This window comes from Jaculus jaculus, chromosome 21 (genome assembly GCF_020740685.1).
Source record: "Jaculus jaculus isolate mJacJac1 chromosome 21, mJacJac1.mat.Y.cur, whole genome shotgun sequence".
NCBI classification, from domain to species: domain Eukaryota; kingdom Metazoa; phylum Chordata; class Mammalia; order Rodentia; family Dipodidae; genus Jaculus; species Jaculus jaculus.
The window spans coordinates 6,397,465-6,425,136 of NC_059122.1; the positions used below are offsets into that span (position 1 = coordinate 6,397,465).

Below are 27,672 nucleotides of genomic sequence, written 5' to 3' on the forward strand. Positions count from 1 at the left end.
AGTAAAAGTGCTCTGTTATGTGTAAGGGTTATTCACATTGGCCTCTGCCTTAAAACCGCCCTTTCCACGTTACAACTGTCCTAATTTCTCTGCTATTTTGGGAAAGAGATAAAGAAGTAGACCATGTCCACAATGATTTTAAGGACATGCTTCGTGCTTTTACAGTCTAAGATGGAACCATGGTCCACGTTGCCTCTGCCTGGATGCCTCTCCAGGTCATTATCATACACCCTACTTTCAAAAATATTTATTTTTTAAAAATATTTTATTTATTTACTTGACAGAGAAAGGGGGAGAGATAGATAGCTACATAGAGAGAGTGGGGGAGAAAGAATGGGGGCACCAGGGCCTCCAGCTACTGCAAGCGAACTCCAGACGCGTGCGCCACCTTGTGCATTTGGCTCACGTGGGTCCTGGGGAATCGAAACCGAGGTCCTTAGGCTCCGCAGGCAAACACCTTAACCACTAAGCTATCTCTCCGGCCCCCAATTTTAGTTTTAATATTTTCTTTTATTTATTTGACAGAAAAAAATAAGAGGGAGAAAGGCAGAGAGGGAGAGTGGGCGCGCCAGGGCCTCCAGCCACTGCAAATGAACTCCAGACGCGTGTGTCACCTTGTGCATCTGGCTAACGTGGGTCCTGAGGAATCGAACCTGGGTCCTTGGGTTTTGCAGACAAACGCCTTAACCGCTAAGCCATTCTTCCCCCACCACTAAAAAAAAGGATCCTTCACTTTTACTGTCCCAGCCACATCCTTGACCACCGCCACTCACCTTAAAACTACGTACCTGCGCTTCAGCCCCCTCCTGGGCGGAGCCTCCGGGTTTCCCCGCCCCCCGGAGGCGGAGGGCGGTGCTTAGTGGATTCCGACCTATGAGACGGGTCGGGGCAAGGATGTCGTGCTGTGATTGGTTGAGTTGGCTGCCAGTCTCGCGGTCGCCCCGCCCCTTCCGCTCCCGGCAGGCTACGCGCCGCGCACAGACATGGCGGCGCCCAGGTGAGAGTTTTGGAGGAGGAGATCCGATCGGGTTTCATGGCGTTGGCTTCGCGGCCCGCAAAGCGGGCTCTAGTTAGCACCGGGAGACTCTGCGGGGTCCCGAGACGCGGGGCGTACGAATGGGGCGTACGCTCCACGCGGAAGCCCGAGCCTCCGCCCCTGGACCGGGTGTATGAGATCCCGGGACTCGAACCCATCACCTACGAGGGGAAGATGCACTTCCTACCGGGCCTGGCGCGGCCTGTCTTCCCGCCGTGGGACCCGGGCTGGAAGAACCCGAGGTTCCATCGTTCCGCCCCGATCCACGAGCAGCCGCTGTACAAGGACCGGCCTTGCTACATCTTCCACCAGCGTTGCCGACTCCTGGAGGGTGAGTTGAGGGTCCAGCGACGGGCGGGACTGGGTAAGGAAAGGGTGAGAGAAGAGCTGGAGGGACGGCTTAGCGGCTGCAAAGCCAGAAGGACGCGGGTTCGATTCCCCAGGACCCATGGGAGCCAGATGCACAAGGGGGCGCATGCATTTGGAGTTTGTTTGCAGTGGCTGGAAACCCTGGTGCACCCATTCTCCCCCCCACTCCTTCTCTGAAAACTAAATAAAAAGAAATAAAAAAAAAAAAAAAGCTAACCCAAGGTTTGGAGTTCAAGGACTTTCCAGCACCCCCTAATACCCCGTTTCATTTTAACTTAAGCCTTGCAAGTCACATGACAGCTGGGACTCATCCAAACTTGACCTGGCTAAAGGATTTCCCTCCAAGCTCAGCCCAGAACTTTAAAAAAGTCATGGGTAGGCTGGAGAAATGGCTTAGTGGTTAAGCGCTTGCCTGCAAAGCCCTAGGACCCAGATTTGATTCCCTGAGACCCACGTTAGCCAGATGCACAAGGTGGCGCATGCATCTGGAGTTCGTTTGCAGTTGCTGAAGGCCCTGGTGCACCCATTCTCTCTCTCTCCCTCTTTCTCTCTATTAAATAAATAAACACAGCAGGATAAAGGCTGAAGCATTGGGCCAGGCTGGGGTGCAAGCTTATAAGGAGGATCCTAAGGAAAAACAGACTGGACCAGCTGCAGTTGATGATAACATTGTAGCTGTGTGTGTCCTTGTTCAGAATAGGCTTCTTCAGCCAGGAATGTCTAAGGGAGGATGGTCACATGGTCCCTGGTCCTTCAAGGCCATCTAAGCTAAGGGGAGGACATCAATCAGGAGAGGTGTCAAGCTTAATGAGGCCAAACACCTCTGTTGCAGCCAGGCGTGGCGGCGCACACCTTTAATCCCAGTACTTGGGAAGAGGATCGCTGTGAGTTCAGGACCAGCCTGAGACTACATAGTGAATTCTAGGTCAGCCTGGGCTAGAAGGAAACCTTACTTGGGGGGGGGGGGGGGGGAGATGACGAGGAATACCTCTGTTGTTTCTTTAGTTGCCTTTCTCTCTCTCTCTCTCTCTCTCTCTCTTTCTGTCTGCTTCTCTCTCAAATAAATGAAAATGAAATATTAAAAGACTATGGCTGGAGAGATGGCTTAGTGGTTAAGACACTTGTCTGCAAAGCCTAAGAACTCATTCAAATCTCCAGGTCCCACATAGCCAGGTGCACAGTAACGCAAGCATGCAATATTGCCCATGCGCATAAGGGAGCGCACACATCTGGAGTTTGTTCACAGTGGCTGAAAGGCCCTGGCATGCCCATTCTCCCTCTTTCTCAAAAATAATAATAAAAAATTAAAAAGACCAGGAGCCGGGCGTCGTGGCACACACCTTTAATCCCACCACTCAGGAGGCAGAGGTGGGAGGATCTTCGTGGGCTTGAGGCTCCATAGTGAATTCCACGTCAGCCTGGGCTAGAACGAGACCCTATCTAAAAAACAGAACTGGTTTCTAGTCCTGGTCCTGCTTCTCATAGTGGCTTTGCCAAGTCGCTCTTTTTCTGAGCCTGCAGTTCGTGTGAAATGAACAGTTGTGAGCGGACAGTAAGCTCTGACTTCCCCGCCTCTGACTACAATGAAGTAGAGGGAGGTACATTACAGTGAGTAGGTCGGGTAGGGTGTTTCCTCCCCAGGACTCTGCCTCATCTCCCAGGACTGTAATTTCATCAGACAGGGTAGTGATTTGTTCATGCACATGCGCCCAAGAATGATGGGCCTACATGTTTGGTATCTAGGTCAGTGTCTTGCGTCAAGTGTCTGAGCTTAGATGTTTCCAGGGAAGGGATCTGAACCCAAAAGACTCCTATCTACTTCTGCACTTCCCTCTCCTTTGTTACTCTCCTATCTATCTATCTATCTATCTATCTATCTATCTATCTATCTATCTGTCCCGACCCGCAGGACCTCGTTATTCGTGGGGGCGAGGAGGACCCCAACCTGAAATAAGATGGGCGAGAGAGAGGAAGGGACTCAAGCAAATGTACACTTGTCAAGAGTCCAATTTTATTGAGCCACAGCGGCCTTTTTAAGGGTTAGGGTTAGGGTCTTGGGTGAGGGGGGGCTGGAGGAGGCAGGTGGTGGAAAGTTACAGAATCTTCTTGGCCTTTGGCCTAGGACAGTTTGCAGTTATTCCAGGAATTCACAGTATAGTTCTCACGTCTCTGCAGTCACCAGGCAGGATGTTAATTAGTTAGGTGTGGCGGGGTGAGGGGATGGAATCAGTTAGGTATGGCAGGGTGGGGGGATGAGGAAAGGTCGGAAGTTGCTCAGGGCAGAAGTTATCTCAGGGCAGAGGTTATTTCAGGGCAAAGATCTGTTCAGGGCTCATCTCCTCGTCTCCAACATCTATCTATCTATCTATCTATTGAGGTAGGGTCTAGCCCAGGCTGACATGGAATTTACTATATAGTCTCAGAGTGCCCTCGAACTCATGGAGATCCTGATCCTCCTACCTCTGCCTCCCGTGTGCTGGGATTAAAGGCGTGCGCCACCATGCCCAGCTGTCTCTCCTTTGTTACTCTTGAGAGCAGATTAAAACCAGTGGGTCTCTCTTCAGTAATGTGGGGAGTTATCTTCCAGACTTCGTTATTTGGGTGGGGGAGGGTTGTTCATTTAGAATACATTTCCTCCTCCTCCAGATTTCCTTCGGTGCCCCGGGTCAGAATGATGATGGGACTTGTCCTAAGAACAAAAGTGGTTAAGGTAAATGGGAGCAATATATGTTCAAGGGTTATATAAATCCCGATTTTGAAAACAGCTGAAGGACCGCCTTTTCCTGCTGGTTTTGTAGCCATTAACCACTTCCAGTGCCCTTCCAGGCCGCTGTGAGGGTTCACACAAGACTTGACCATCTGAGTGAATCTGGTAATGATACACCATGTGGATAAAAATAAAGGTGTTGGGCTGGAAAGATGGCTTAGCAGTTAGGTGCTTGCCTGTGAAGCCTAAGGATCCTGGTTCAAAGCTCGATTCCCCAGGACCCACGTGAGCCAGATGCACAAGGGGGCGCACGTGTCTGGAGTTTGTTTGCAGCGGCTGAAGGCCCTGGCATGCTGGCATGCCCATTCTCTCTCCCCCTCTCTTTCTCTGTCTTTCATTCTTAAATAAATAAATAAACAAACTCTTACTATGAAATAAATTTTAAAAAAAAATAATAAAGGTGTCTGCAGTATTAAACATTCAAAAAAATATTTATTTTGGGCTGGAGAGATGGCTTAGTGGTTAAGCACTTGCCTGTGAAGCCTAAGGACCCCGGTTCGAGGCTCAGTTCCCCAGACCCACGTTAGCCAGATGCACAAGGGGGCACACGTGTCTGGAGTTCATTTGCAGAGGCTGGAAGCCCTGGTGTGCCCATTCTCTCTCTCTCCTATCTGTCTTTCTCTCTGTGTCTGTCACTCTCAAATAAATAAATAAATAAATAAATAAATAAATAAAATTTTAAAAAAAATTATTTATTTGCAAGCAGAGAGATAGAGAAAGAAGGGGCGCACCAGAGCCTCCTGCTGCTGGAAATGAACTCCAGATGCGTGCGTCACTCTGTGGATGACTTTACGTGGGTTCTGGAGAACTGAACGTGGGCCTTCAGGCTTTGCAAGCAAGTGCCTGAACTACTGAGCCATCTCCAGCCCTGCCTGCAGTATTTTAGAAGTTAAGATTTCACTCATTGAGCTAGGCTAAAAATGTATGTATATCCCACATTTCCTGGGGTGGGGGCGGGGGCACTTTTTTATCAGAAAGAGTGTGTGAGTGTGTGCGTGTGTCTGAGAGAAAGAGAGAGAATTGGCGTGCCAGGGCCTCTGGCCACTGTAATCAAACTCCAGAGTGTGTGCCATGTAGTGCACATGTTCAGCCTTGCACACTTGAGTCACCTTGCATCTGGCACACGTGGGACCTGGAGAGTCGAACACGGGTCCTTAGATTTCACAGGCAAGTGCCTTAACCATTAAACCATCTCTCCAGCCCACTGATAAGTTGCTTTTTTTTTTTTTTTTAATTGGGGCCAAAGCTTGGTTTACTTGACTCTAGGATTCTTGCTGCAGCACCACCAAGCCTGGAAGTTAGCTTATTATTATTATTATTTTTTTGGTTTTTCGATGTAGCGTCTGACCTGGAATTCACTATGTAATCTCAGGGTGGCCTCAAACTCACGGCAATCCACCCACCTCTGCCTCCTGAGTGCTGGGATTAAAGGTGCGCGCCACCACGCCCGGCTACATTTCTTTTTCTTTTAAATTTTTTTGTATTTTTTTATTAGAGAGAAAGAAGCTGAGATAGAGAGAGAGAATGGGCGCGCCAGGGCTTCCAGCCACTGCAAAGGAACTCCAGACGCGTGCGCCCCCTTGTGCATCTAGCCTACGTGGGTCCTGGGGAGTTGAACCTGGGTCCTTTGGCTTTGCAGGCAAGCACCTTAACCGCTAAGCCATCGCTCCAGCCCTGGAGGTTAAATTTTCTAAGCATGCGTGCTTTCATTGTGAGGCCTTCCGAGCCTGAAAGGGAAAAGGCTTGCTGTCCTCCTTGCCATTCACTCACCAACCCAGAGCAGTTGCCTGAAGTGTCTCCCCCAGAGTACCCTAGCCTCTTTCTCCTCCCACAGAGAGACTGTCAAACGAACACGTGGCCTAGAGGCAGAGGGGTGTTTTTCCGGCCGGGATCCAGGTAGTCTGCCACCCAAATCAGTCACCAGCCCTCTGGGGGCGCAGTCACTGAAAAGGACATGATGGTGTTTTCATACGATACAGAGGCCCGGTCTGTTTGCTTGATCCAGAGCTTAATCTCTGGGGCTGTGTTTGTCCCTCCCGTACAGAGAAGCCAGCCAGGTCTGGGAATAGTGTGGAGATTCTGCCCCGCACCCCAGCCTGTTCCAAGGCCCAGTCTAAATTTCCTAAAGGGTACTTTTTGGGTAACTGACAATCTCATATGTGTGTGTGTGTATTGTTTTGTTGTTTTTTTTTTAATTAATTAATTAATTTATTTATTTGAGAGAGACAGACACAGAGAGAAAGACAGATAGAGGGAGAGAGAGAGAATGGGCACGCCAGGGCTTCCAGCCTCTGCAAACGAACTCCAGACGCGTGCGCCCCCTTGTGCATCTGGCTAACATGGGACCTGGGGAACCGAGCCTCAAACCAGGGTCCTTAGGCTTCACAGGCAAGTGCTTAACCGCTAAGCCATCTCTCCAGCCCTTGTTTGTTTTTTTGAGGTAGGGACTCACTCTTCCTGGAATTCACTCTGCCATCTCAGGGTGGCCTCAAACTCCTTTTTATCGCTTTGTGCCGATTGCTCAAAGGTGTGAAGCAGGCTCTGTGGCTTACCAAGACCAAGCTAATAGAAGGCCTGCCTGAGCAAGTGCTCCGACCCGTCGACGACCCCGGGAGCCACATAGCGAATCAAGACGAGCGTGTTCTGAACGTCATCTCCCACGCCCGCCTGTGGCACTCCACTGAGGACATCCCAAAGAGAGAGAGCTACTGGTAAGTTACCCACGCACACGAGATTCCCAGTGGAGGGGATTTTGGAGTCGTCCGGTTATGTTAAATACTCCAGTGCGTTATCTTTTCTCCAAGCCCAGTCATTGTGGACAGCCTCATACAACTCTGTAAATCCCAAATTCCGAAGTTCCCTGCCCTGGCCCAGCGGATGTATGCCCAGAACTGCTCGTTGTCCACCGCCTGGAATCGAGGTCAGTCATCTTGTAGCCCACAAGGCCTTGCTCTGTTTCTTTTCTCTTTCTGCTCCAAACCCTGCCACCAGCTTCCGTCCCTTCCATCCCACCCTGCCCCATAACTATCCTCACTCCTTCTTGGCCCCGTTGTGTAGGCTCAGGGGCACCCATGACCGGCCCGTGTCACAGGCTGGCCTCAAACTTGCGAACCTCCTGCCTCAGCCTTTCAAGTGCTGGGGTTAAAGGTGTGCGCCACCACATCTGGCTACCATTGAGTGCTTTTAATCAGCCATTAACTGTTGACCATATCTATTGCCCCCAGCATGATTGGGAATGCGTAAACACTGAATACAAGGAAGTAATAAAACCCACCGATCTCCGCCCATACCATGCTCCTGTCTGTGGTCAACCCACTTGCTGGAGTGGTCCTTCAACGCGACCACTCTCTTCACACCTTCCCTTTGTGTGAAACCTGTCATGTGACAAGGCCTTGATCTTGGTGTAGGTGGCCCTTCGTGGTGTGGCCTCCACTTTGCCCTTTCTTTCCTGCTTTGTGGTCCCATTCCCTCGTTCCTGAATTCACGTCTCGCGCTTTTCTGTCTGCCTGCCTGTCCACGTGCTGTACGAGCGGCCAGAGCTGGTGTTGCTGGGAGGGATGTCAGGTTGGATGGGACGGATCTTGGGGGCAGGACTAACTTGGACTTAGGCTGCCTCTTTGACCCGGTTTCCCCCAGTTTGCCCCCCTGCATACGGACTAGCTGCATACGGGCAGAGAGACAGCCTCGCCGAGGTAATGACCCCACCGAGGAGATGATCGCCCCTCGTGGTCCGTCATCAAGGGTTACCTCGAATTAAACTGCCCCATTTGGGGCTGTCACATGTGGGGGGAAGTGGAGGGAATTGAGTTAGGATCCACACTAGAGTGGTCTGCAGGGCGAACCCAAGCCCAGGTTAGGAGAGGTCTGGGCACGCGTGTTCCTTCCCAGTATGCGTGAGGAAGCTCCAGAAACTAGTCTTGACGTGCAATCATGGCAGAGTCGCTCCATCCGCAGACGTGCAGCATCCATCTTGTGCACGTCTGGTAACGGAGGCCGCACACTAGTTAAAGGGCACTGCTGTTGACCAAACCAACTTCTAGACCTGTCAGAAACAAAAAACCCCACCCTGATGCACTCCCTCCTCTGTGGCTGAAGGCTGCGGAGGCAGGCGTGTGTCCGAGGGGCCTGCACCCAGCGCCGTCCATTCTGGGTGGGCCGCTCTTGGAACACGGCGAGGGGCGCCTGCAGACATCGCCCCAGCCAGCTTGCCGATCAGTCACACGTGGCCTTGTCTCCTCAGACCCCTTGCATTTCCACACAGCAGGCGTGCTAGTCTGACTTACACAAAGTCTTCTGACTGCCCTGGTTTTTAAAATTTATTTTATATGTGTGTGTGTGTGTGTATTTATTTATTTTGCTCAGCTGTTGGGAACAATTGGCCCTCTGCCTGAGGTTAAGAGTCTTGGGACTGGAGAGATGCCTTAGCAGCTAAAGCGCATGCCTGCGAAGCCTAAGGACCCAGGTTCAATTCTTCAGGTCCAGATGCACAAAGGGACAAATGCATCTGGAGTTCACACCCATTCTCTTGCTCGCTCGCTCTCTCTTTCTTGCATCCTTTCTCTCTGTCTCTAATAAATAAAATAATATATATATATTTTAAAGAGGACTGGAGAGATGGTTTAGCAGTTAAGGTGCTTGCCTGCAAAGCCTAAGGATCCAGGTTCAATTCTCCAGGTCCTTCATAAGCTAGATGCACAAGGTGGCACATGCATCTGGAGTTTGTTTGCAGTGGCTGGAAGTCCTGGTGCACCCATTTTCTCTCTCTCTCTCTCTCTATCTATCTCTAATAAATAAATAAAATAAAAATAAACCTACTAAAAAAAACTTCCTTAATTAAAAAAAAAAAGAATTGCTTCTTAGCTGGGTGTGGTAGTGCACACCTTTAATTCCAGCACTCGGGATGCAGAGGTAGGAGAATTGCCACCTCAGAAAACCAATACAAACAACCAAAAGGCTTCTTTCAGGATGTTGCCAGTGCTTTTTTGCACAGGCCGTATCTGAGCACGGCTTCACTTTTCGCTGCAGTACTGGAGCCTCGCAGGCTCCCAGAGAACAAGGAGTAACTCTCACTCATTCTGGGGTCCCTGGCTTAAAGCTGTGCCTAGGAAGATGAGACCCCCCAGAAACCAGAACCCTCAGGGCTGATCACGAAGGGCACTGGGAGACGTGTTGACTCCTCTCCCTGTCCAGGCCCCAGGGGTGGGGAGGTGCCTTCCATCCCAGGGCTGCATTTTCTGAGATTAGGCTCATTGTCTGGAAAAGTTGTAACAGACTTGCACTTAAGGTTCACGGGGCATAAGGGCTTTTCTGGGGGAAAAAAAAAAAAAGGCTTTAGACCAGGTTAGACTAATTGTCGTTTTCCCCTTTCAGAGTCTGCTCTCCTTCAGGTCCGAGGCACTAGTGGTGCCAGACTGAGCGCCAAGGATCCTCTGCCCCCCATTGCCTCCCGAGCGGAGGTTGAAGCTACCAAGAGTCATGTTCTCGAGACCTTCTACCCCATATCTCCCACTATGAACCTTCAGGAATGCAATGTTTACGACGTGAAAGATGACCCAGGTAAGGAGCAGAGCCTGGCATTTAGCCAGCGCAGAGCGTGGACATGCTTTTGTCAGAGGGAAAGGATGTACTGAGAAGTGCCTACAGGCTGGAATGATGGCTAAGTGGTTAAGCTGCTTGCCTGCGAAGCCTAAGGACCCAGGTTCTACTCCCCAGGACCCATGTAAGCCAGCTGCCCATGGTGGCGCATGTATCTGGAGTTTGTTTGCAGTGGCTAGAGGTCCTGGTGTGCCCGTTTCCTCTCCCCACTTCTTTCTCCCTCCCTCCGTCTGTCTCTCATAAATAATTAAATTAAATTAAAATATTTAGCCTGACATGGTGGTGCACGACTTTAATCTCAGCAGATGTAGGAGGATCACCATGAGTTAAAGACCACCCTATGACTACGTAGTGGATTCCAGGTCATCCTGAGCTCAAGTAAGCCACTACTTTGAGACACACACACACACACACACACACACACACACACACACACGGAGTAAGAGGGAGAGAGAGAAGTTCTGGGTCTTGCTCACATGAAGCACCTCTTAGGATCTATGTGGCAGCTGCCTTTAGCTCATCTTATAGATTGGGAAATTGCAGCTCAGGGAGATTAAAAGATTGGTGCTTAAAAGCTAGCTTGGCTTTCCATCCCTGAGGAGTAACTGTGACCTCAGTTTCAGTTTCATTTTTATTTTTTACTTGCGTGTCATCACTGTGGTGGGTGTGCATGTGTATGGGCCCCGTGTGGCGTGGGGCTGTGGAGATGTCGGGAGTCCCGCTCCATTGGCCTCACGCCTGTGGCTGTTTCAGCTGGAGTCTCTTCTGATGCTGGGGCTTCGCTGCTTTTTACCCGTCTGGGGGATCCCCTGCTCTCTAGAGGCTTCAGATCTCCTCATCTCATGCTTCCACGTCAAGTGTACTTAGCCACTGAGCTCTGTCTTCAGCCCGGGCATCAGAGTGTGTGTGTGTGTGTGTGTGTGTGTGTGTATGTTTGAGAGAGAGAGACAGACAGAGGCAGAGAATATAGGCATGTCAGGGCCTACTGCCACTGCTGATGAATTCCAGGCGCATGCACCACTTTGTGCATGTAGTTTTACATAAGTTTTTTTTTAATATATTTAATTTATTTATTTATTTGAGAGAGAAAGAGGCAGAGAGAGAGAATGGGCACACCAGAGCCTCCAGCCACTGCAGATGAACTCCAGACGCACACACCCCCTTGTGCATCTGGCTTACATAGGTCCTGGGGAATGGAACCTGGGTCCTTTGGCTTTTCAGGCAAACACCTTAACCACTAAGCCATCTCTCCAGCCCTTGAGGGGCTTTTAACCAAGCCTTTCGCCTTATTCACGGTCCCCCTGAAAGGCATTCTGTTTGTGTGCCCTGTCGGCTCTGGCAGTTTTGATGGGGCCCTGAACCCAAACTACCCCACAAGAACTCCCTTCCACTCCGTCAGCCGGGACAGCGACCAGGCAGGCAGAGCCGGCTGGCTCCAGGTCCCGCCATCACGAGCTGCAGGTCTTCCAGCGAAGCCTTTCACCGCCGCAGCCTGGCTCAGCCCCTCCTGTCCTTCCCCCGGCCTGCGGCTGCAGCCCCGGGCCGGTTGCTGTGACTTGTGCTGGTTTCTGTCTCGCTTCAGAGGATCGTTTCTGAAGCGCCAAGTTTAATCCCACCTCCCTGCTTGATACCGCCCGCTGCAAGGCTGCTTCTGCGTACGTCATCACGTGACAGCCTTGTCGTCTCCACTCGCCCTGACCGCTCCCCCCAGCCCCCCTTCACGTCACGTCCCACCGCGGTGCCTTGTGCTCCCCTGCCTGGGCTCACGCGTCCATCCTGTCTGTCTGCGGCTTGCTGACTGCCCCTCTTGCACAGCGCATCTTGGGAATCGCCAGAAAGTCTTGCCAGGGGCCTGTCAGCTCTCCTCCCACAGTCCCTCAGTCCCCTCGGACCCTGGCATGTTTCTGCATCTGGATATGATTGGTCTTCCCGTGTGTCTCCCCTCTAGCCTGGGCGCGCCCCCCCCACAGGCAGCGGCAGGCTCTGCTGGGCTCCGCCCCTGCGCCCCGTCTCAGAGCTTGGCACCCTGTGTGTGCCGAGAGTGTGTACTTAGTGGGACAGCCCAAAGGTCTGGGGTTTTCAGAGCCTGTTTCTCAGCCTCTTTCTCCTTCCTCTCCACCACCCTTCACTGATCTGGGTATTTTATTGTAGAAATCCCCAACCTCCCAAAGGTTGCTCCTAGCCATGACGGTCACATGCCAGTGATCCGTTGTGAGATAGGACGCAAGTCACTTGCTACTGATGTTAGAATTCTGGGTTCTGCAAATGACTTTATTTGTTTATTTGAGAGATCGGCAGAAAGTGAGAGAAAGAGAAAGAATGGGTGCGCCAGGGTCTCTAGCCGCTACAAACTCCAAACATATGTGGCCACCTTGTGTATCTGTCTTAGATGGGTCCTGGGGAATCGAACTTGGGTCCTTAGGCTTCGCAGGCAAGTGCCTTAACCACTAAGCTATCATCTCTCTCTCCCTCTCCCTCTCTCTCTCTCTGTCTTTTTTTTTTTTTTGAGGGCGGGTCTCACTCTAGCTCAGGCTGACCTGGAATTCACTGTGTAGTCTCAGGGTGGCCTCGAACTCTAGGAGATTCTCCTACCTCTGCCTCCCGAGTGCTGGGATTTAAAGGCGTGCGCCACCACCACGCCCGGCTTTTGCTTACTTTCTTAATAACTACCCCTGTGTGTGCACTTGAATGGGAGAGACGGGGTGAGTTAGAACTGGCGATCAGGAGGAGCCCGCAGCAGGCCGGCGCACATGTGCCGTGAGGAGCCAGACCGTGACGTAAAGCACCGTAGGTTTCGCCCAGCTCTGCCCTCGTAGCCGTCCGCAGACCGATGAGGATGAGCAGGCTGTGCTGGCGGACTGGGGTCCTCCGTGTGGGTAGAGAGCCTGGGCAGCGCTTGCCTTGCACTAAGGTGAGGCTGGTTAATCTGTACCTCCCCCCTTGCTCTTGCAGGATTCCAGGAGGGGTGTGCGTACCCCCACCCCCACACCCTGTATTTCCTCGAAAAGGCTAATGTGCGGTCCCACCGCTTCCAGCCAGACCAGCTGCGTGCCAAGATGATCTTGTTCGCGTTCGGAAATGCCCTGGCCCAGGCCCGGCGCCTCTACGGGGTACGTCCGCAGTGGAGACGCCGGGGCAAAGGGCGGTTGGGAGGGCCTGGCTCAGGTGGCACTGACCTGACTCTGCTAGTTAGGGACCCGCTGGGCCTGGCTCCGCCCACACAGCAGTCTCCCGCTGCTACCTGGCAGGGTCAGGGAACGCCCATCAGGCCACCCTTCATTCTGTAGTGGGAAGCGATGGGAAGGGGTGCCCTTGGTTGTCTGGGCTCCACACACTGCCCTGCCCCGTGCAGTCACAACGGGAGCCCAGGGTACCTGCAGGAGGCTCGGCCTGTGAGGCTGTGTGTGTAGCCAGACTCTTCTCGCTCAGGGTAGGCGCCGGCTCAGGGGCCACAAGTGTTAGGTGGCGTAGAACAGAGCCCGAGTAGCTGTCGCGGAGAGCCCCTGGCATGGGAGGGACCTGTGGGGAGGCGCCACCCTTGTCCCAGGCCTGCGCTGGAAGCTGAGGCCCTCCTGGGAGTGGCTTGCTCCCGTTCTGCCAGGTCTGGGCACCGGTGGGGTGGGGAGATGTGGTTGGCTACCTGGCTGGGAGCAGAGCGGACCCTGCCTACGTGGGGCACCCGGTCCGTCGTAGACGCCAAGTAAATAACCTACTCGTTCGCAAGCAGAGGAGCGGGGCAGAGAGAGAACAGCCACGCCAGGGCCTCTTGCCGCCGCAGATGAGCTCCAAACGTATGCGCCCCTTCGGGCGTCTGGCTCTGTGTGGGTTCAGGGGAGTCAAACCTGGGCAGGGAGCGCCCTTAGCTGCTGCGTCTCTGCAGCCCACGCATGGGCTCTTGGTACTAGTGATTCTCAAAACCTGCCCTGTTGGAGCTTGTTGCAATCCCTGGGTTGGAGCCAGCAGCATTTAAAAAGTGCCCCGAATGGGGATGTTGACACAAGCTCAAGTTTGGAAACCCTACACCAGGTGTGGTGGTGCACGCCTTTAATCCCAGAACTCCGGAGGCAGAGGCAGGAGGGTCGCCGTGAGTTCGAGGCCACCCTGAGACTCCATAGTGAATTAACTCCTGGTCAGCCTGGGCTAGAGTGAGACACTACCTTGAAAAACCAAACAGATACAGAAAAAACCCACACGTATGAAGACCCTACACCGGGATTTGTGGGCTCTCCTCATCTTCGTGTGCTCCGTGTAACAGCCCTGCCTGGGAGGCCGTTAGCATCCCTTCACGGATGAACAAATGGGCTTCGAGAAGCCTATTGGCTTGCCCAGGATCACAGAGCTAAGAGGTGGCAGGTGGGCCAGGGGTGTGACTCAGTGGTAGAGCGGGTACAAGCCCCTGGGTTCCAGCTCTAGAGTGACAAAACTGCACAGAGAGATTAGCTGCTGTCACGTGTTCGTGCATCCTCGTGTCTTCCCGACCCTCGGAAGGCTTTATTCCCATGCTCTGTGTACTTCCCGAAGGCTCTGGAACATTGGGTAACTTATCTAAGATCCCACAGCTAGTGAGTGGGGAAGCAAGGCTTGGCTTCATGATCCCGCCAGCTTAGAACAGTTGGAGCAGCGAAGGGCGGCAGCCACGTGCCACGTCCCTGGCCTGCAGGCTCCGTGTGCCAGCATCTGCTTGGAGAGCCCGGGTAGAAATGCTGCCACTAATTGCCGCCCAGTTGGGTAGGAAAGGAAACCTCTCCCACCCCCTCCAGGTACAAATTATTCCTGGGGATGTGAAGTTGCACAATTACGGGAAGAGCCTCCATGTAAAAGGTAAAATTGCTGAGAAATTTATGTACTACCTGCAGCTTTATTGATCTGTAGAGGGAGATAAGAGTCAATACAGAATTCTCAGCTAGCACTTAACAGGTACTTTCCTTTTTATTTATTTCTCATGCAGCTAAGATCAGGTTTCTAAAGCCAGCAAGGCCTGGTGTGGCCCACACTGAGGTCTACCATTAGCTAGTCCTAATGTCAGGCCAAGTGTGGTGGGGGAGAGTGGGCATTTTCGCCTCAGGGATGCCCTGCTTCGACGGGGCCCGCCTATTGGATCTCTGGCCAACAGACATCCACTAGATTGGCTGGTGCGAAGTCTGTGTAGGTGGGTCCTATGATTCATCATCCAAACAGGGACACATGAGAGCAGATAGGCTTGGGCTCCACGTACAGAACAGGTAGGGTTAAAGTGGATTCATGGCCTGGAATTCAATCCTGCCTGCTACCTCATGACCTTGAGCAAATTGACCTTGAGTAAATCCAGATCTGTGGTGTTTCTTCTCATCTTCCCCTCCCCCTCCCCCTCCCCCCCCCCCCACATATAGGGTCTCACTCTAGCCCAGGCTGACGTAGAACTCATGCTGCTGCGGTCACAGGCTGGCCTCAAACTCACAGCAGTGCCTCTGCCTCTGCCTCTGCCTCTGCCTCTGCCTCTGCCTCTGCCGGGATAAAGGTGAGTTCTGGGGTTACAGGCGTGCGGCATCAGCCCAGCCCTCTGTTCCTTCACTAAATGGGAATGTGCTTCTGGGGGCTGGAAAGATGCCTCAGCGGTTAAGGCACTTGCCTGCAAAGCTACAAGGACCCAGGTTTGATTCCCCAGGACCCACGTAAGCCAGAGGCACTAGGTGGCACACGCATCTGGAGTTGGTTTGCAGTGGCTGGAAGCCCTAGTGTGCCCTTCTCTCTCTCTCTGTGTCCCTCTTTACCTCTCTCAATAAATAAATAAAATAAAATATTTTTAAAAAGGAGTATACTGCCAGATTCATGAGGGTAGAGGCAAGCTGATGAAGAGCTCGCAAGGTGCCCCACACGTGGGCAGGCTTCAGTAAATGGCTTTACTATCTTCATTCCTGCCACGTGGTACCCACTGAAAAGCTGTTAGCAAAAGCACGTGTGGCGGGGAGGAATGTGACCTTGCTGCGTTGCAGTGTGCACAGCGCAGCCTTGGGCAGTACCCGGTGATGCCGGGGCCTCAGGACAAGCGCACCGTCCACCCCCGGCCTCAGACAAGGTGTGTGACCGCCACGAGTCTGTTTGCTCATGTGGCGAATGATGGAGAACTGAGTGCCGTTTACTCACCGGCCTTGCAGGCTAGCAGTTGATGGGTGATGTCAGGTTTCAACCACATGCAACGTAGGGGGTTGAGATTCCTGTCCTTAACGTGCAGCTCGCCTGCCCGATCTGCGGGGCTTGCCCAGTCATTACCTCTCAGTGGTGGGAACGATTGCCCGTGTTGAAGAGCGGGCTCCCCGGGCCCCCGAGGACGAGGGAAGGCCTGGCCTTTGGCGCCCAGAACTCTCCAAGGCCGTTCAATGGGTGCCGGCAGAGGCTTGAAAGGGCCGAGCTGCCCCCTCACCCGCGGGCCTGTCCCCTCCCTTCCCCTCCCAGAGCGCCGCCACCGTCTTGGAGCGGCCCGTGGTCGTGCAGAGCGTGGGCACGGACGGGCGCGTCTTCCAGTTCCTGGTGCTGCAGCTGAACACCACCGACCTGGCCTCCAGCGAGGGCGTCAAGAACGTGGTGTGGATGGACGCCGACCAGCTCCTCTACCAGCACTTCTGGTGCCTCCCGGTGACCAAAAAGAGGGTGCTGGTGGTAAGTCCAGCCCTCCCCAGCCTGGTGTTTGCAGCCCCCACAGGCCTTGGGAGTTGGGGTGGTCTAGAAGAGTCCCATACGTGGGGGGTTCACACCCAGGACGTGTGCCCGTCCTTGCCCTGTTCCCCCACTCAGTGCCTCGGGCCTCATCCCCACAGTCACACTCTGGGCCTCTGGTCATCGAAACATTCCCCTTCGCTGACCACCCGGCTGGAGGCAGGCCTGCACACAGCGCGTTGGCTGCTCACCAGCAGTGTCCCTCGGTGCTCAGGGTCCCCGGGCAGTGGGTGGCCACCACGTGCAGTGGGCGGGCACCAGGCCACCTCGAGCCCCCTCCCTGGCTCACTCTGCTCGCCCTTCATGGATGCAGCTTGGTGGCTTAGTCATCTTGTCCCATCCTGCGTCTGCACAGAGGCTTGACTCTTCGTCTTCGTCTTTTTCTCCTATTATGAGGGTCGTGTGTGGGTATCGCTAGGCACTGCGAGGTCTTGGATATAGAGGCCAATTTCTGTCCAGACGGTTGTATATAAGGAGTGGACCCTTCCTTTGGCTCTTACGTTCTTTCCGCCACCTCTTCCGCAATGGACCCTGAGCCTTGGAAGGTGCGAGATGTTTCAGTGCTGGACACTCCTCCGTCCCTTCTCAGCACTGTCTTGCCTTTTGGGTCATCCCAGTCATCGCCACTGACTCCTTTTCTCATCACTGTCCACGTGCCCGGAAGCTGCCCAGTGTAGTAAGATAACGAGGCGCTGGTCATCACTGCAGGAGGGCAGGCGCCTGTTTGGTCCTGGTGGTGGGTGAGGGAAAGGAGGGAGCAGAGCAGCGTGGACACATGTCCTGGCTGACAGGCTTTGGCCTCAGCACCCCTCGAGGTCCAGGAGAGATGACTGGAGAGGACACCAGAGAGTCGCCAAAGAGCGGCCTTTGCTTCAGTTGCTGCCATTGAGCCTCGTAGCTGGATCCTAACGGGCTGTGTTCTTTCCAGGAACCTGTTGGGCCGGTTGGCTTCCAGCCAGAGACGTTCAGGAAGTTTCTAGCTCTGTATTTGCATGGCGCCCTGTGAGCCCCGGATCTTGTGCAGCCTGATGCCCGTGGCCCCTCACCCTGTGAAGACAACAGCTGCCTCCTGGGGACAGTGCTGTGCCGGGGGAGGGGCGCCTCTCCACTGGAAATAAAGGGTTCTCCTGTTGCCCTGGAGCCTGTGTGTGTGTCTCTGTGCCCCCTTGCCCCAGCACAACCCCAGCCCTGCCCAGTCTCTGTGGGATCTTAGGTCTGTTAGAACCTGAGTTACTTGAGTGTCTATCTGAAACGCGAAGCCAGTGTGACCTCCCCTGAGGGGTAAGACAGAGTCTTTCTATGTAGCCTAGGCTGGCCTTGAACTTGCAATCCTCCGGCCTGAGCTTCTGCAGTAGTGGGGTCACAAGCGGGCATTACCCCATCCTACCCCGTCGTCTTTGGTGGTTTTTGTTCTGTCTTAAGTGCCGGGGATGGAGCCCACGACAAGTTCTATTATGCACTGCATCCCTGTCCCAGCCTACCCTACCCTGCAGATGCTTTCGATGTGCCAAGTTTCTATGGAAGTTTTTTGATTGTGTGTTTTTGTTTTGTTGAGGTATGGTTTCACCCTAGCCCTGGACTGACCTGGAATTCACTGTGTAGTCTCAGGGTGGCATTGAACACACAGGGATCCTCCTACCTCTGCCTCCCAGGGATTAAAGGCATGTGCCACCATACCTGGCTAATGCCTGGCAAATTCTTCAAATATTTATTTGTTTGAGAGAGAATGGGCATGCTAGGGCCTCCAGCTACTGCAAATGAATCCCAGACGTATGCGTCAGTCACCTTGTGCATCTGGCTTACGTGGGTCCTGGGGAATTGAACCTGGGTCCTTTGGCTTTACAGGCAAGCGCCTTAATCGATACGCCATCCCTCCAGCTCATAACAGGTTTTTCCAATGATTCCTGCATTTCACAGTGACCGCAGACGCGCTGAACAGAATATTGTGGGTCTCTTTGTTTCCTGTTCGATAGCCTAGTTGACAAATCTCCAGGGTCAGCTGGCCTGTAGTCCTCCTTAACGTCGTCACCGTGAGAAGTGCCTTGTGCACAGCATCTTGTCTGATAGTCCCTCCAGAGCGGTGGCACGGTAAATACTGGGTGATTAGTATGTGGAAGGCACCGTTCTTTCCCTTACGTGACAAAGTGTAAGGAGTGTTCCCCAAGTTCCCACAGCCGGTGTTTCCCTACCCGCCCCCACCCCCAGAACAGAGCTGTGTGTGTTTCTAGAGGAGAAACTGGGGGTAGTGCCTGAGGGCGGTACAGATGGCAGCAGTGTGGGAAAAAGCTCAACCCCCCCCCCACCCCCCCAGGCCCTGGCCAAGTCCGGCATTTCGGGAGCTGGCTCTGTGTAGCTCACACAAAAGGGTTGAGCCCGGGCTGGAGAGATGGCTGAGCGGTGAAGGCACTAGCCTGCAAAGCCTAAGGACCCAGGTTACATCCTCCAGGCCCCACGCGAGCCGGATGCGCAAGGTGGCGCACGCGTCTGGAGTTCGTCTGCAGTGCCTGGAGGCCCCGACGTTCCCATTCTCTCTATCTAATAAATAAAACGATTGAAAGAAATTTTTTTAAAGGTTGAGCCCGTCTTTGACGTGGGTGACTGCCGCCTCCCCCAGCTGGTGAGGCCTTAGAGGGAGAGGTGACTGTGGGCCATGAGGTGGCTTCCCACAGCCCTAGGAGAGCATGGAGAGACACTGAGGTACCACGGAGTCACCAGCACGCGAGCTCTGCTCTTCTACATCACAAGCCTGATGAGCTGTGTGAATGGGGGGGGGGGGGGGGGGTCTCCGGAAGAAGTGAGAGATGAAAGAACCTGGTGTGCTGGGTGTCAGGGCCCTTGACCACCTTTCCCATGAGAGGCAGGGGGAGGATCCAGTGACCCTTGTCTAAGTTATCTTTTGCTTTAAAGTTAAAATTAATATAGGTGGGCTGGAGAGAGATGGCTTAGTGGTTAAAGCACTTAACTTGCAAAGGACCCAGGTTCAATTCCCTGGAAGCCACATAAGCCAGATGCTCAGGGTGGCTTACGCATCTGGAGTTTGTTTGCAGTGGTTAAAGGCCCTGATGTGCCCATTTTCTTATCTGCCCTCTTTCTCTCAAATAAATAAAAATAAGAAAAAATTGGGCTGGAGAGATGGCTTAGCGGTTAAGCGCTTGCCTGTGAAGCCTAAGGACTCTGGTTTAAGGCTCGAGTCCCCAGGTCCCACGTCAGCCAGATGCACAAGGGGGCGCACGTGTCTGGAGTGCGTTTGCAGTGGCTGGAGGCCCTGGCACACCCATTCTTTCTGTGTCTGCCTCTCTCTCTGTCACTCTCAAATAAATAAATAAAAATAAAAAAAAAATAAAAGATGAAAACATGGTGAGAATTCATGAAGTTGAGAAAGTTAAGTCACCCACAAACAACCCTCCAGCCCCATCCTTCTCTCAAAGGACGATCCAGCTTTCCCCTATATTTCAGAACACACCCTAAGCATGCAGCTGTGTACATCTTTCCACAGCTACATCCTCGTTCGTGCATCCAAGGCTGTGCACCACTGGGTAAATTGCTAGCAGACATGTTGAGTCAATAGGATTAGGAAAAAAAAAATTATTTATTGGAGAAGCAAATAGGGAATGGATGCACCAAGGCCTCCAGCCACTGCAAACAAACTCCAGATGCCTGTGCCGCCTTGTGCATCTGGCTAACGTGGGTCCTGGGGAATTGAACCTGGGTCCTTTGGCTTTGTAGGCAAATGCTTTAACCAATAAGCCATCTCTCCAGCCCTCAATGGGATATTTTAAAATATATTTTATTATATTTTAATATATCTTATTTATTTATTTGAGAGAGGGAGAGAGAGAATGGCCTCCAGACACTGCAAATGAACTCCAAGTACATGAGCCACCTTCTGCATCTGGCTTACGTGGGTCCTGGGGAGTCAAACCTGGATCCTTTTGGCTTTGCAGGCAGATGCCTTAACCGCTAAGCCATCTCTCCAGCCCCCTCAACGGAATTTTTGTTTTGTTGTTTTTTATTTTTCAAGGTAGAGTCTCACTCTAGCCCAGCCTGACTTGGAATTCACTCTGTAGTCTCAGGGTGGCCTCGAATTTATGGCGATCCTCCTACCTCTGCCTCCCGAGTGCTGGGATTAAAGGCATGTGCCTCCATGCCTGGCTCAACGGGATATTTTTTAAGTTTTTGTTTAATTTATTTATTTATTTGAGAGTGTTAGACAGAGAAAGAGACAGAGAGAGAGAGAGAATGGGTGTGCCAGGGCCTCCAACCACTGCAAGTGAATTCCAGACGCGTGTGCCCCCTTGTGCATCTGGCTAACATGGGTCCTGGGGAGCTGAGCCTCAAACTGGGGTCCTTAGGCTTCACAGGCAAGCGTTTAACCGCTAAGCCATCTCTCCAGCCCTCAATGGGATATTTTTTTTTCTCAATTTTTATTAACACTTTCCATGATTATAAAAAGTATCTCCTGGAAATGCCCTCCCTCCCCCAATTTTCCCCTTTGAAACTCCACTCTCCATCATAACCCCTCCCCCTCTCAATCAGTCTCTTTTATTTTGATGTCGCCATGTTTTCCTCTTTTTTTGTGTGTTTGTATTTTTATTTATTTATTTGAGAGTGACAGAGAGAGAGAGAAAGGCAGTTAGAGAGAATGGGCATGCCAGGGCATTCAGCCTCTGCAAACGAGCTCCAGACGCATGTGCCCCCTTGAGCATCTGGCTAACATGGGTCCTGGGGAATCGAGCCTTCAACCGGGATCTTTAGGCTTCATAGGCAAGCGCTTAACCACTAAGCCATCTCTCTAGCCCTTTTCCTCCTCTTATGAGGGTCTTGTGTAGGTAGTGTCAGGCACTGTGAGGTCATGGATATCCAGGCCATTTTGTGTCTGGAGGGAGCACGTTGTAAGGAGTCCTACCGTTCCTTTGGCTCTTACATTCTTTCTGCCACCTCTTCCTCAATGGACCCTGAGCCTTGGCAGGTGTGATCGTGATGTTACTCAGTAGTACTCCAATCACTTCTTTCCAGCACTATGATAGCTACTGAGTCGTCCGAAGGTCACTGCCATCTGAGAAGAGAAGGTTCTCTAACCAAAAGTGAGAGTAGCATTAATATAAGGGTATGAACATTAAGAGAAGTGCTTTCTGAGCAGTCTGATAAGCATAGTATATACATTTAGCCAGACAGCAGCAGATGTTACACCCCTAGTACTCATGACAACCCCTATTTTAGGTTTTCAGTATCAGGGATATATTCCCTCCCATGCAGCAGGCCTCCAGTCCAATTGGAGGGCAGTTGATTTCCACCATGACAGATGTGCCACTATTGCACCCTCAACAGGATTAAGAGCACTGGCAGAAGCGCACAGGACCCGCTGGCAGTGAACAAGCAGCTGGAGGTTTCTGCAGGGTGACCTCAGGGGTGGCGGAGATGGCAGGAAGCTTCCAGTGAGAACTCCAAGTGAAGTCAGCCCCGCGTGGGTGGCGTCAGTGTGCGGGGCTGGCAGCTCAGGAGATAATCCTGTTACAGGGCAGCCGCCGCCTATGCCAAGGAATCAGGACCATTGGCCGCATCTGGGTCCTGGAGCTCCGTGCACTTAAGCCGAGCTGCACTGAGGCTGGAGGCGTGGCCGTGTCAACCCCACATGGATGGAGAAAGCAGCTGGCTCAGAGACCCACATGATGTACTGTGAAGAACTAGAAAGTTCATATGGGGTGACACCTGCCACCTCTATAAAGGGGAGCCCCTCAGGTCCCCAATACCCACCTGTCTCATGTCCACTGCTTGGCCTTCCTCTCCGGGTGACATTAAGTCCAGTGGTTCAGAGTCAGGCTAGGTGTCCAGCTGCCTGCCTGAGTCTAAAGAAAGAAGTGGGGGCTGGAGAGATGGCTTAGTGGTTAAGCACTTGCCTGTGAAGCCTAAGGATCCTAGTTCAAGGCTCCATTCCCCAGGACCCACATTAGCCAGATGCACAAGGGGGTGCACATGTCTGGAGTTCATTTGCAGTGGCTGGAGGCCCTGGTATGCCCATTCTCTCTCTCTCTTTTTGTCGTCTCCCAATAAATAAATAATTTTTTAAAAAAAGAAGTGGAGGGCTGGAGAGATGGCTTAGCAGTTAAGCGATTGCCTGTGAAGCCTAAGGTTTTAGGCTCGTTTCCCCAGGTCCCACGTTAGCCAGATGCACAAGAGGGCACACGCGTCTGGAGTTCGTTTGCAGAGGCTGGAAGCCCTGGCGCACCCATTCTCTCTCTCTCCCTCTATGTGTCTTTCTCTCTGTGTCTGTCGCTCTCAAATAAATAAATAAATAATTAAAAAAAAAAAAAAGAAGTGGAAGTGTGGGTCAGGGAGAAGAGGGAAGGGCGTGGGGTCATATTTGGCACGTGATGCCCACTACAGGGACCTCTAAGCAACAGACTGACAGCTAAAATCCGGTCCCGAGTAAGCAGAATTTATCATTATGTCATAGATTTGTAAGTGCTTAATCCATTACAATTCAGTTCAGGCCTGGTGTGGGGTACACGCCTTCAATCCCAGCACTTGGGAGGCAGAGGTAGGAGGATCGCCATGAGTTCAAGGCCAGCCTGAGACTACAGACTGAGTTCCAGTCAGCCTGAGATAGAGTGATGCTCTACCTCAAACAAAACAAAACAACAGCATGCGAGACCCTGGCACACCAATCAATCCCTATCTATCTATCTATCTATCTATCTATCTATCTATCTATCTATCTGATTCTTTTTTCAAAAAAGTCAGTTCAAGCAGGGCATGGTAGTGCATTTTAATCCCAGCACTCAGGAGGCAGAGGTAGGAGGATCACTGTGACTTTGAGGCTAGCCTGAGACTACAGAGTGAATTGTTCCAGGGCAGCCTGGGCTACAGCAAGTCTGTTTCAAAAAAAAAAAAACAAAACAAAACAGGTGCAATAGTGGCACGTCTGTCATGGTGGAAACCAGCTGCCCTCTAATTGGACTGGAGGTCCGCTCCATGGGAGGGAATACATCCCTGATACTGAAAACTTACAACAGGGGTAGTCATGAGCCCTAGGGGTGTAATGTCTGCTGCTGTCTGGCTAAATGTATATACTATGCTCACCAAACTGCCCAGTAAGCACTTCTCTTAATGGTAATACCCTTATATTAATGCTACTCTCACTTTTTGTAGAGAAACTTATCTTTTCAGATGGCAGTGACCTTGGGATGACTCAGAAGGCATCATGGTGCTGAGAAGAAGTGACAGGAATGCTTAGCACTGCAATATCTCTATCACACCTTCTAAGGCTCAGGGTCTAATGCGGAAGAGGTGGAGGAAAGAACATAAAGGGCCAAAGGAAGGGTAGGACTCCTTACAACATGCTCCTCCAGATACAAAATGGCCTGGATATCCATGACCTCACAGTGCCTGACACTCCCTACACAAGACCCTCATAATAGGAGGAAAAGATGATGACATCAAAACAAAAGAGAGGAGCTGGAGAGATGGCTTAGCGGTTAAGCACTTGCCTGTGAAGCCTAAGGACCCCGGTTTGAGGCTTGGTTCCCCAGGTCCCACGTTAGCCAGATGCACAAGGGGGCGCACGCATCTGGAGTTCGTTTGCAGAGGCTGGAAGCCCTGGCGCGCCCATTCTCTCTCCCTCTATCTGTCTTTCTCTCTCTGTCTATCGCTCTCAAATATATAAATAAATAATGAACAAAATAAAAGAGAGACTGAGAGGGCTTTAATTAAAGGAATTAGAGGTATTTGCTACTTTCAGCATGAAATGAACTCTTTTTTTAAAAAAAATAACTCTTTTTTATTAACAACTTCCATGATTGTAAACAATATCCCAATATCCCTCTCTCCCTCCACTTTCCCCTTTGAAACTCCATCATATCTCCTCCCCCTCTCAATCTGTCTCTCTTTTATTTTGATGTCATCATCTTTTCCTCCTATTATGAGGGTCTTGTGTAGGGTAAGACCCTATCGCTGAAGACTCCACATACTTGAGCTGCAAGGCCACTGAGAAATCCTGCTGGAGCTGAGCTGAAAACCTCCTCCATGTAGATCAGCTGACAGAAAGCTGGAAGAAGCCATTCTGCACACAGTTCAATGGGAGAAAGAAATTACCAGTGAAGATACTCAACAGTGGACACTGCAAGCCTTATATTTGGCCAGCCAGGTTAAATGATGGGTGCAATAGTGGCATGTCTGTCATGGGGGAGACCAACTGCCCTCTAATTGGACTGGAGGTCCGTTCCATGGGAGGGAATACATCCCTGATACAGAAAACTTAAAGCAGGGAAACTGAGGCCCTCAGCAATGGCCTGCTTCTCCAGCTGGGCCATATACGCATCAGGCTGATGGAGCAGGGCCCTCTGCCTTGGTGTCGCCATCTGAGATCCCGTGACATCTCATGTTAAACACTTCAGGCCACCCCCAGTCCCATTCGGGGAGGGGGGGCAGCTGAGCTTACAATCCACATGAGGGCCGCCCCATCCCTTTACAGCCCAACTTGTCAACAGCAGCCTGTCCCTCTGCAGCGCACGTACACATGAGGTCCCCAGCTAGGCCACTGAGGGGACCCAAGAAAAGGTCAGGACTGCAGACTTCCTCTGGGCAGCCTGGACCGTTGAGCCCATTCTAGGTGCAGGTAATGTCGGCCAAGGGCTGAGCTGGGAATCTAGAGACACAGAGTGAGGGAGCCACCGTCCCTTGTCCCGAGGAGCGCCCAGCCTGGTTCCTTTGGATGTCGGGCCTTGGCCTCAGGTGACAACTTGGCGAGCTCCAGTTACTCCAGGAAGACTCACCAAGCACCTGCCAGGAGCCAGGTGTCTCAGGAGGACAACTCAGATGGTGGGACATTGAATTATCATCACCCTAGGGGACCCACACATCTATCCTGGCTGGAGGGGTCTTTGAGGCTGGGCAAAAAAAAAGGGCAAACCGCTATAGGACCCTACATGGTTGGAGCATGAAGTGATGTGGGGGGAGAGAAAGGCCAGACCAAGTGGGGGCCAGCTGGGATGGTCTGCCAGGTGCCAGGAGCATGGGATTTAGTCCCATGTCATCGTGGCACAGGGCAGGGCCCCTCACAGTCTTAACCCCGCCCCTCTTTTTTTTTTTTTTTTGAGGTAGTGTCTCACTCCAGGCTGACCTGGAATTCACTATGGAGCCTCAGGGAGGCCTTGAACCCATGGCGATCCTCCTACCTCTGCCTCCTGAGTGCTGGGACTAAGGGCATGCGCCACCACGTCTTCCCTTTATTAAAAAAATATATTTTTTAATTTAATTATTTTATTTTATTTTGGTTTATTGAAGTAGGTTCTCACTCTAGTCCAGGCTGACCTGGAATTGACTATGTAGTCTCAGGGTGGCCTCGAACTCACAGCCATCCTCCTACCTCTGCCTCCCGAGTGCTGGGATTAAAGGTGTGCGCCACCACGTCCGGCTTTCCCCCAACCCCACCCCTCTTGCTGTCTCTCCTCTTTTCTAGGTTTCTGACCAATGGGAGCATCTGGGTGTGGGGGGGCATTCATTCTGTGGGTGAGCTCTTTCTATCTGGGACCATCAATGCCATCTAAATGCCAATGGTTCTGTTGGTCTCCAGAGCCCAGGCCTTGCCCAGGCCTTGACCTTTGCTGCATTATCAACTTAATTTTTATTTGTCAGAGATGGTTTAGCGGTTAAGGCGCTTGCCTGTGAAGTCTCAGGATTCAGGTTCAATTCCCCAGGACCCACGTAAGCCAGATACACAAGGTAGTGCACACGTCTGGAGCCTTTTTAGTGGCTGGAGGCCGTGGCACGCCCATTCTCTCTTATGTGCCTCTCTCTCAAATAAATAGATAGTAAATATTTTAAAAAATAGTGTCTGTGACCAGGAGAGAATTGAACCTGGGTCCTTTGGCTTTGTAGGCAAGCACCTTAACCGCTGAACCATCCCCCCACCCCCTTTTGTCAACTTAATTTAACCCACACAGACAGCTCCCGCTGCTACCTGCCTGGCCACGTGAGGGGCAGTGCCATCTTTCCAGTCCTGCTTTGTTCGGCAGGCAGCGTCCATTGCCAAACGTGTGGGAGAAGGAAGAGCGAGGAGGTGCCATGTTGTGGCATCGGCAGGAAACACAGGTGGCTGAACGTCCAGATGCCAGATATCAGGGACTGGGGCTTCAAAGGGTCATGGGAATTAGCCGGGCGTGGTGGCGCACGCCTTTAATCCCAGCACTCGGGAGGCAGAGGTAGGAGGATCGCCGTGAGTTCGAGGCCACCCTGAGACTCCATAGTGAATTCCAGGTCAGCTTGAGCCAGAGTGAGACCCTACCTTGAAAAACCAAAAAAAAAAAAAAAAAAAAAAAGAGGGAATCGTGGGAATGGACAGGAGGCCCAGCATAGAGCGAGCTAGACCTGTCTACCTTTCAGTGTCCAGCCCGTGTCTTGTCCGTCACGTTAAACCTCCAGCCATGATACCAGGTACTCAGTGAGCTCAGAGCCAGGCACAGTGGAGTCCAGCCCCACAGCTCTATTAGCGTGTGGAAGACCAGGGGCAGGGCCCACCCTCCTTGGGGGCTGAGGAATGCTTTTTTTTTTTTAAAGAAAGTTTAAACTTTTATTTTTATTTACTTATTTGAGAGCCACAGACACAGAGAGAGAAAGAGACAGAGAGAGAATGGGTGCGCCAGGGCCTCCAGCCACTGCAAACGAACTCCAGACGCGTGCGCCCCCTTGTGCATCTGGCTAACGTGGGTCCTGGGGAATCAAGCCTCGAACCGGGGTCCTTAGGCTTCACAGGCAAGCGCTTAACTGCTAAGCCATCTCTCCAGCCCTTAAGTAAAGTTTTTTTTTTTTTTTAATTTTTATTTATTTGAGAGTGACAGATATAAGAGAGAGAGAGAGGGAGAGAGAGAATGGGCGCACCAGGGCCTCCAGCCACTGCAAACGAACTCCAGATGCGTGCGCCCCCTTGTGCATCTGGCTAACGTGGGTCCTGGGGAATCAAGCCTTGAACCGGGGTCCTTGGGCTTCACAGGCAAGCGCGTAACCACTAAGCCATCTCTCCAGCCCTTAAATAAAAGTTTTTTAAATATATATATTTTATTTAATTACTTGAGAAAGAGGCGAAGGGAGGAGGGAGTGAATGGATGCGCCAGGGCCTCCAGCCACTGCAAACGAACTCCAGACGCGTGCGCCCCCTTGTGCATCTGGCTAACGTGGGACCTGGGGAAATCCAACTGGATCCTTTTGCTTTGCCAGC

General features: G+C 52.1%; 1 protein-coding gene across 2 annotated transcripts; it reads left to right on the forward strand.

Moving 5' to 3' along the window:
• The first annotated feature begins 964 nt into the window (after positions 1-964).
• Positions 965-17,600, forward strand: Mrpl37 (mitochondrial ribosomal protein L37). Of its 2 annotated transcripts, XM_004671332.2 has the most exons (7): positions 965-1,367; positions 6,700-6,883; positions 6,977-7,092; positions 9,543-9,728; positions 12,720-12,877; positions 16,200-16,403; positions 17,389-17,600. In XM_004671332.2, the coding sequence occupies exons 1-7, from the start codon at positions 1,034-1,036 to the stop codon at positions 17,464-17,466; spliced, it is 1,260 nt and encodes a 419-aa protein (XP_004671389.2). In that variant the 5' UTR covers positions 965-1,033; the 3' UTR covers positions 17,467-17,600. The 2 variants fall into 2 exon arrangements, with proteins under 2 accessions (XP_004671389.2, XP_044995365.1); XM_045139430.1 differs by lacking the exons at positions 16,200-16,403; positions 17,389-17,600 and adding an exon at positions 14,528-14,647.
• The last annotated feature ends 10,072 nt before the right edge of the window (positions 17,601-27,672 follow it).